Source organism: Podarcis tiliguerta, assembly GCF_965153285.1.
Source record: "Podarcis tiliguerta genome assembly, chromosome: 7".
Classification (NCBI taxonomy): Eukaryota; Metazoa; Chordata; class Lepidosauria; order Squamata; family Lacertidae; genus Podarcis; species Podarcis tiliguerta.
Genome location: NC_139540.1, coordinates 6,317,620 through 6,327,016, shown reverse-complemented (window position 1 = coordinate 6,327,016; position 9,397 = coordinate 6,317,620). Strand labels below are relative to the sequence as shown.

General features: G+C 45.4%; 1 protein-coding gene across 5 annotated transcripts in view; it reads right to left on the bottom strand.

The window, feature by feature from the left end:
• Positions 1-392: 392 nt before the first annotated feature.
• SLC45A4 (solute carrier family 45 member 4) overlaps positions 393-9,397 on the bottom strand; it is a 111,759-nt gene continuing 102,754 nt past the window's right edge. For all 5 annotated transcript variants that reach the window (XM_083450543.1, XM_083450542.1, XM_083450546.1 and 2 more), the window contains one exon: positions 393-7,698. In XM_083450543.1, coding sequence (XP_083306669.1) covers positions 7,333-7,698 — 366 coding nt within the window. In that variant the 3' untranslated portion in view covers positions 393-7,332. The remainder of the gene's footprint in view (positions 7,699-9,397) is intronic.

Sequence of the window (9,397 nt, the reverse complement as noted above, 5' to 3'; positions counted from 1 at the left end):
TCTGACCAAGGCAGAATAGAGTAGCACTATTACTTCCCTTGATGTGGATACTATACTTCTGTTGATGCAGCCTAGAATAGCATTAGCTTTTTTTGCTGCTGCATCACACTGTGGACTCATGTTAAGCTTGTGGTCTATTAAGACCCCGAGATCATTCCCTCCATATACTGCTAGTAAGCCAGGTGTCCCCCATCATCTTATTACTGAGGGGCTGCGTATCAGAAGACAAGGAAGAGGACCCAAAACATTAGCGGACAGATTTGGAGAGGAACTAGGGCTAGAATGGGCTGGCTCTCTTAAATTCTATGTGCACCCAATTATTTAGATTTATGTAAGAGCAGGACTGACTTATTTCCCATTCTCCACGAACACAAAAACCCAGATCCACCGGCTCATATTGAAATGTTTATTAAGATTGAACTGTAGAACAATGGATTGAACACATGTAAATGTGAAATAGTGGTTTGTTTTTCTCTCTTTTAAACTCTACATTCAGCCATTTCTATCCATAAATGGGTGGGTGTGGGGGAAAATTACAAAGAGACCAAAAGTGCAGAACAGTTAAACTGTTTCTCATGCAACAAGTCTTTACCTTGAAAACCAGAAAAAGAAAGCTCTGTGTCAAAATCAAATCCCAGAACATTCTGCCATCTAATCCACTCAGACACATTCATCGGTCACATTTCTTATTTATCCCTTTTTCCTCGTTAAACTCGAAACATTTATGTGTTTAACACACACTTATAAACATTGCTAAACTCAGCAAGAGCTAGTATACTGCCCCAACTTAATAAGTTGATAAACAAGAAGTTGTCATATGGCCAGTTCACAATGGAACTAAATATATATATTTACTTATATTTTTTTTTCATTAAGAGATGCCTATATGCAGCTTTTCACTAGGGGAGGCATTTATTTTATTTTATTTTAATATTCAAGCTGGCCATTTGGCTACCAAGAAGGTTTCAGGTCCATGTTGCAGCAGAAATTCAACAACAACAACAACAAAGTACATAGCGTAGGAAAGATCAGATGATCAAATTGTACTATCCAGGAGGAGTTTAGGCTTCTATCGAATTTAAAAACAAAACAGAACTAAAAGTCAATGCTAACTCGGGTGATGGCCAAGCCGGACAGAGCTGAGATTTTCTGGGTTCTAATTTTATGAAATTAGATGCTTGACACTTGATCAATGAAGTAAGCTATTTTGTGACCTGAAGAAGAAAAGGAGTTTACATTGTAATTCTCCCAAGAGAATTACAGTTTTATTTACCTGGGCGCTTTTCATAGGAAGTTAATTTACTGGCAACTATCTGGAAAATGCATAACCTCTATAATGCCCCTGGTATGCATGTCCTGTTCTCTTACACATCGGACGAGGGTGCCTGCAAGACCTACCAGGTATCATTTTGTAACTCCAGGATGATTCCTCGAGTTATTGCATCAGAGCTTTTAGGTGCACGTGGAGAGAAATTTACTGAATCTTAAGAGAGATGTGTTTAGAAGGAATTCCAGCTGTTTTTGCTTGTTCCACAGCTGTGTATAGTGAGAGAAGTTGCAGTGGGTGGAATTCTCCCTCTTAGGCAACTGTTTGTTTTTTCCCAAAAGAGCCCTCAGGCAGTGGATTTAGTCTTTGCTGTCTGGAAACGGATCATAAAAACGCCCTTGAGCAAAGGTGGTCTGGTCTACAAACTGTGCAGAAGCCTCTTCACAGCTTCTAGCAACGACCACCTTGAACACGCGCGGAGAATTTGCACACTATGTTTTCCGCACCTGGGAATTATTCCGGCAACTTGAAGAAACAAAACCAGCACCTTAGGGCTAGCCTACCTGTCAGAAGTTGCTGAAAGGAAGAATTCATCCCATCTAAGGTCCAAGTGTCACCTGACTCTTGAATTAAAGCCAAACCATCTCCCCCTCTGAATTTAACTGCCACAAGGAAGTTGTGCATGTAAGGACTCTATGCTTCTGGAATTCATGTGGGTGTCTCTGAGACCCTTCCTCAAAAAAACAAAATAAAATGGGGGCATAAACAAGTGTTTCAGCAGAAGATACATCCTCAGTAAAACATTTTATTATGGGAGCAACATGAACCACAGAACTCTGGGTAGATAATATCTTCTTCTTTTTGTTCTGTTTTGCAAATGGCATTCCTCCTGCAATGCAGTCTTAAAAAACTTGTAGCTTGGCTGTTTAAATGACAAAACCTGCGCGTTTAAGAATCCATAAGTTAGGAGAAGACGCACACAGGTGAAATTTGGTATCCTTTTCTTTTTTTCTTCCCAAGTCACTTATCCCCATTTCTGTGCAATATTTTTTGTGTCTTGTTACATTTATTTGGCCTATTAACGGGGGGTGGGGGGGGAAACAAGGGGTCGCTGCAAATGAATAAAAACCAAATCACTCCCCACCACCCCCACAAAAAGACACTTCAGGTACTCAAAAGTTGCTACATGTGCTTACGTGGGGAATCATGCAAGATTTCGGGTTGTGTAAGAAGCAACGGGTGGATCTAAGTCAGAGCTGATTGCATCCTGCTAGCAGGCAGAAGGAAAGGGCAGGGAACACCATGTTTCAATGTACAGTGAAAACAGCAGCAGAACGAGGCCCAAGCCGTTCCGTTTTAATTCATCCTTAACCAGGCCCAACCGCTTTTCATTTTTAAAACAAAGAAAAAAGCTTTTCTGCGACTGAATGGTGAAAAGGTGGAACCAGAAGAATGCCAGGTGCCCAGGTGAGCTCCTAAAATTGAGCTGCAAAGAGGAAATACTCTGCTGGGTTTTAGTTATCATGCTCTGTTTTGGGGTGGAGTGATGGGTCAAGCTTTGGCTTTGCAGCCTAACGGCTTCACTGCCCCCTCCCTCCGCAGCACAAGAGAGTGCCTTTAAAATGGGTACCGAAAGCCGCCTTTAAAGATGGCAGAAATCAGACCGAGTGGCACTAACATGCCTTTCAAGATGATGACTCCATGCAGTTAGATGAGGTTATTTGCCACTCTCATGACATGGTCCGATTCTGGATTGCAGACCAGAAATTGCAGCTCTTTTGCCACAGCCTTCTCAAACGGGTTTCAGCAGAACGAATTCAAAACTGGAAGCCGGGGCAGTTGATGCTATCCCCCCCGTATCTTGGCTAAGATTTGTCTTCTGGAAAATCCAGCCTAGGGAACCTCTGCTGGAGGTTTCATCCATAGGAGGAAAAGAAGAAAACAAACATTCCCGGCAGAGGCAAGATGGTGATGGGGCAGCCTCCTTCGCCAGTCCTTTAAAGAGAGCTTTCTTATCCTCCACTTTCATGGAAATGGCCTAAAGTAAAAAGCAATGGACAGGGCCAGGAAAAATCACACGGGTTCCGGTCTTCCAATCTCCTGACTGCCTCGTCTCCTAAGAGGAGGATCAGTCGCCCACATGGTGCGGTTGGGAATCTTGAAGAAAGCCTGGCTGGTGGAATAGGCAGGGGGAAGACCAGGGTATCAAAAAGAGTATTTGGGTTCAATTCCCCATGTGCAAATCAGGAGAAAGAGGTTATTGCTTTTCTCTCCACAAGCCGTCATAAATATACAAGCTTGAAGCCCAGCTGGATATTGCCACAGGAAATCAATTTGTGTGATTTCTTTCTTTTTTTAAAGATTACATATAACCCTATCAAGCCCTACAAAGTCCAATAAATGCTGCCCATGAGACCAGGTATCTGATGGCAACTACAGAAGATTTTCAGCGTGTTCAACGTGTCTGTGAGCCAGACGCTCCGCAAAGATTTGGTTGAAGGTGCGGCGTCTCAAAATCAGCGAGGAAAAGGAAGTGCCCCATTCTAACAGTATGCTCTATAAGAGACAGATGAAAGAATGAGACGTGTGCTCATGATGTAAAAAACTCAGAGGCTGACGCTTCTCCTAAAGACCGCTGGAAATGGTGGGGTTGTTCGGATGTGGGGGATTCAGAGACCCCCCAAACCAAAGCCGGACCTACAATTCCAGGGTGTGTTGGCCTTAGATCTGCCTCGTATCTTCCTGTGGCACGTCTAAACAGCTTTCACAGCCGGCATAGGAAGCTCCCTCTGCCTTTCCAAAATCAAGACGTTTCCCAATTCAGTTCTGCTCAACTGCATTTGAACTTGAGCATCTGAAGAAGGCAAATGGGAACGACGATGATCCCGTGCTGGGATTTAATGAGATGGGACCAAGACATTAAATGCATCTACAAAGATGAAAACACAACACGACTGGCTCCCAGACAGAATTTGGGGCTTGCTCTTTCCACCTTGGCTCTGGGCTCATCGAGGCCCATTTGCTCCAAGTTCTTTGCATCTCTCGACAGACAGCAGCACGTCTTGGCGGCTGCAGTTCAGAAGCCCTAAAGAGCAAATTCTAGAGCGCAGGAAGGGAAATGCTATTCAGAATTCTATGGCATAAATGTTTAGGAGGGTTTAAGCCCTGCTACAAGGCTAAATCTCTCGTTTGCCCATGTTCACAAGGGTCCAAAAGATCAGAAAATTCACCAAGACCTGCCCATTTTCTCCTTAGCACCATAATGCATGGTCGCTTTTCAGATTCTGGCAGGGCCAATAGTGACGCAAAAATTGTGACCCCGCAACTGCAGGGCTGGTCAGAAAGCGAGTGTTCGTAGGAACCAAGGAACTGCCGGGAAGCCTCCAAATTTCGATGTGCTCTTCCAAAAATAAGCTTTTGAGTCCTCTGAAAAGAAAGCTTTTTCCTTTTTGGAAAATAAACACTTGCCTTCCTCATCCTCAATAGTTCGGGCAGAGCAAGGCAGAATCAAAGGGGGGGGGGGAGAGAGCTTTCAAGGAAAAGAAATGTCAGAGCCGAATGAGTGACCTTCAAACTGCATCAAGGGGAGAGATCCAACAGAGGCGTTTGAGAGTGTTCCCTTTTTGCCTCCTCTTCAAAGCGGGATTCGAGCCGCAAGTGGCAGCTTGCTATTTTTACACGCCTTCGGGAGTGACGAAGTGGGGTCCTCGTAGAACAAGGTGCAATTTACGCAGAGAACAGCTATCTCAAATTAATGTCGTGGAGTACTTTTTCAAAAAATAAAATTAAAAAGTCTTATGTGTAGTGAAAGGAGACTTTCTGTTTAGGTGGAGGGGGGGGCTCTCTTGGTTACAAGCTCCTGGAAGGTTTTTCTTTTTCTGTCCCCCCCCCCCCCAATAACTAGATTGCTTCTGTAGTCTTATACTGTGCTCAGAAAAGAAGTTTCAAACAAAATGCACCAAATAGTCGTCTTTTTTGGGGGAGGGGAGGGGGACCTCAGACATTTAAAAAACGGTTTGTGAAACCCTGTATACAAAATGAGTATTCATGTAATCCTCCTGGCCTCTAAAAAGCCTATGCAAACCCTGTCCACCCCCCCCCCCGCCCACCTACGGAGGTAAAAATATGTAAATTGATGGAGAGCTAAGAAACAAACAGGAGATGCCATCAAACTACCCAAGAGATGCCAGCCGGGCGATTTCCATTTCAGCTATGTCAAACATACATACAATTGACAATTCAAGTAATTTATTAAAAACTGCTTTTCATTCTGAAATATATAGATAAGATAGGATTTTTGCTTTCGAATCGCTATACTTGCAGCAGCATGGTTCAAGGCATGCATTTTAAATAGGTGAGTTTGAGGCAGCAGAAATCTCTCGCAAGAGCAGCCTGGGTTTCACTGCGGTTTCAGCCTGCAAACCAGCTGCGGCCTCTTTTGGCTCCCACTGCCTGCAAGGCGCAAGGGGAACGTGCAAGGAGAAGCCCCCCCCCCCCCATATTTGTGAAGAGAAGGACCTTCTAAGCTGGCTGTTGTTAAGGACATCCTCTAACAGGCTGTCGATCCCCAGCAATGACACTTGGCTTGGTATGAGAGCCTGGTCTACCCGACAACCTGCTATGTGTGTTACTGCTATTGTCCTGGACCCGGAATTTGGGGGCTGGGAGGGGAGGGAGTCTGGGTTGAAAGGACGTGGGAAAACAGCTTAGTAAGATTCCGACTAAATAAAGTTACAGCATATTTTTTTTTTAAAAATGGTGAATTTTGTTTTCTTTAAGGCCCAAAGCTGTTTCAAGATACATTTTCCTTTTTAAAAACAACAACAACAACAATAACACACGCAACACGCACGCACTCTCTCTCTCTTTCTCTCCAGGCTGCAGGTATCAAGAGGTAGGCCTTTGGTTTACGCTTGCGGGAGCGAGACTACCTTTCGAAACTCTCCGCTATCGCAATTTCCAGCCCAGAAGTTCAGAAAAAAGTGCAATCGACGACCCCCTTTCTAAACAAAGGGGAACCTCACAGCCCGCCTGCAGAAACTGACAGCGGGGAATCCGCGTCCCCATTAGCAGCTTCGTCACAAAGGAGATGATTGGCTTTCAAACGCCACCAAAAGATGAAAAGAAAAATAAGTCAGATTCTGACCGGCTCGCCGATCAAAACAGGTCACAGAATGTTCCACTGGTGCTCCTCAGAGCTACGCATGTCGCCTCCCACCGTCCGAGGAGAGCCAGAAGTCCCTCCCAACCACCGAAACATCGCCATCTCTGCGGCGAAGAGATCACACTCGAGGAATCCTTGGCAAGCAACAGCCGGCAGGTGCGGGTGCTTAAAACAGCTTGAATAAAAATAAAAATAATAATAAAAAATAAAGCGACAGCAATTCTTGCAGTAACTGATGCAATAAGTCCAAGGGAAGTCGTGGGTGGGGGAATACTTAGTAGTAATTGCACGGAAAAATAATGAAATCCAGACTATGGTTCCAGGGGGTGAGGAACATAAAGCAGAGAACCGCGGCTGCCAGCCTAATAAAAACGGCATCAGTTTTAAAATACACCATCCTACTGAACTTGCAAGGTCTGAAGGAGTCAGAACAAAAAACAGAAAACTTTTCTGCAAAAGCCACAGCCAGAATTGCTTTCGTTTTTTAATTACAGTTTTTAAAAATGGTGGTGTGGGTGGAAGGGAAATAAACAGTCCGAATGGGTGATTTGAGAATTTTGAAAAACCGCCACGAGGTCTTAAAAAAACAAAGCAAACCACGCAAGAACGTTTTCCTGCCCATCGATAAAAGTCCCCATGGAAACGTGTTTTCTCGCCATTAAAAATACCTCTAAGAAAGGAGATTTTTCTGGATTGTAGAGAAAGCAATCAGCATCAAAGCTACCTATTCAAGGCTACCCTAAGACTATGGAATTTCATCTACATCTTTGCATGAAAGAACCATTTCAATCCGATGCTGCAGCAAGGATGTCCTTTGAAAAGTTCAGATTCTGCTTTGCGAGAACGTCCCGATTCATGCACCTGAAACGGCTTGGAATGTGTGCAAATGGCGGCGCTTCGCTCAAACGACCGACTCGCTTTCCACTTCTGTCGCGGAGGCTTCTTTCCGAGAGAGCTTGATCACGGTCGGCTTCTCCCCATCCGCGTCGCCGCCGCTCTCGGCCGCCTCGGGAGGCGCCAGCCCTTTCTGCTCTTCCTTCGGGCTCTCGCCGACGTCGGGGTAAATCACCAGGAACGTGGCCGTCAGGAAGCCCAAGAAAGACCCTACCGACGCCACCATGGGTATGACCCGCACGGTGCCCACGGCGTCCACCACTCCTCCCAGCGCAGAGGCCACGAGGATCTGGGAGATGTAGACTTGGCAGGACAAGATGGCGCAGTCTATGCCAAAACCTCGCTTTGAGTTCCCAGGGCTATGGTGGATATACTGAAAGAGAAGGGGACAGGAGATGCTATCAACAAAACGGGGAATTGGGTAGCAGAGCACACATTGCGTTGCAGTATCTGAAGCAGCTTGCTTTGGGGACTGACACCCTGGGGACAAGTCCTTTACGTCTGTGGTCAGGAACTGCAAAGAGGTGGCGGGAACCTTCTTTCATATGTGGTGGACTTGTAAAAGAGTACAGTCATACCTCGGCTTGAAGTTGCTTCAGGTTGAGCACTTTTGGGTTGCACTCCGCAGCGACCCGGAAGTAACAGAATGCGTTACTTCTGGGTTTCGCCGCTCACGCATGCGCAGACACTCGAAATGACGCCACACGCATGCGCGGAAGCGGCGAATCGCGACCCGTGCATGCGCAGACGCGGGTTGCGTTGACTTCAGGATGCGAACGGGGCTCCAGAACGGATCCCGTTCGTATCCAGAGGTACCACTGTACTGGGAACTAATCTATAATGAATGGGGGAGGGGGGAGGAAATGTTTAAAATTACTTTTCCAAAAAACCCAGAGTGCTTTCTGTAGGGGATAATTCAGAACACAATTCTCAAGTGTCAAAAAAAAGAAGGTTATTTATGTATGCAACTACTGCAGCCCGTGTTCTGTTAGCCCCAAAATGGAAAACGAGCGAGGTCCCAACTGAAGAAGAATGGCAACTTAAGGTGACGGAATATGCGCAGCTTGCAGATTTAACATATGGAAGTAGAGAACAAGAACATACGTTTAGAGAAGATTGGAAAACGTTTACTGAATATATGGGGGGGAGCTATGCACACCTGAAAAGGTTGGAAGCATTAAGGTAAATTCAACAGTGTAAATCAGGTTTGATGGATGTATTGATGGAATATTGAATGGTTTAGCTTTTGTAAAATACGCAGGAATCTATGATATGAAAAACGAACCATGGAAGGAGAAGAACAGACGCCATTGATATTTTAATGATGTTAAAATGAGTATTTTAAATTGTATAACAGAAAATATGTGTGTGTGTGAATGTATAGGTAAAGGTAAAGGTATCCCTGACCGTTAGGTCCAGTCGTGGCCGACTGGAGTTGCGGTGCTCATCTTCCTTTATTGGCCGAGGGAGCTGGTGTACAGCTTCCGGGTCATGTGGCCAGCATGACTAAGCCGCTTCTGGCGAACCAGAGCAGTGCACAGAAACGCCGTTTACCTTCGCGGCAGAGTGGTACCTATTTATCTACTTGGTGTGCTTTCGAACTGCTAGGTTGGCAGGAGCAGGGACCGAGCAACAGGAGCTCACCCCATTGCGGGGATTCGAACCGCCGACCTTCTGATCGGCAAGTCCTAGGCTCTGTGGTTTAACCCACAGCGCCACCTGCGTCTCCATTTATATGTATATGTATATGTATATGTATATGTATATGTATATGTATATATGTATATGTATATGTATATGTATATGTATATGTATATGTATATGTACGAGGATCTGGTAATCCTCAGGCCAAAAGCAGCCTGAAGTGCTGCTTGCTGAATACTGGGCTTTCCAACTGCAAACTACAATTTGACGGGCTTGTCTCCATCTCTTCCCATTCCCTGAAGGCTCTCCAGAGCTTAAAGGCTGACTCTGCAGGTCTGTGTATGCCGTGGGATGCCTTCAAAGCATGAACCCCCCTCTGTGCTTGCTGGGCCTGATGGGAAATGTAGTCCAGGACGCCCGGTCAGGGA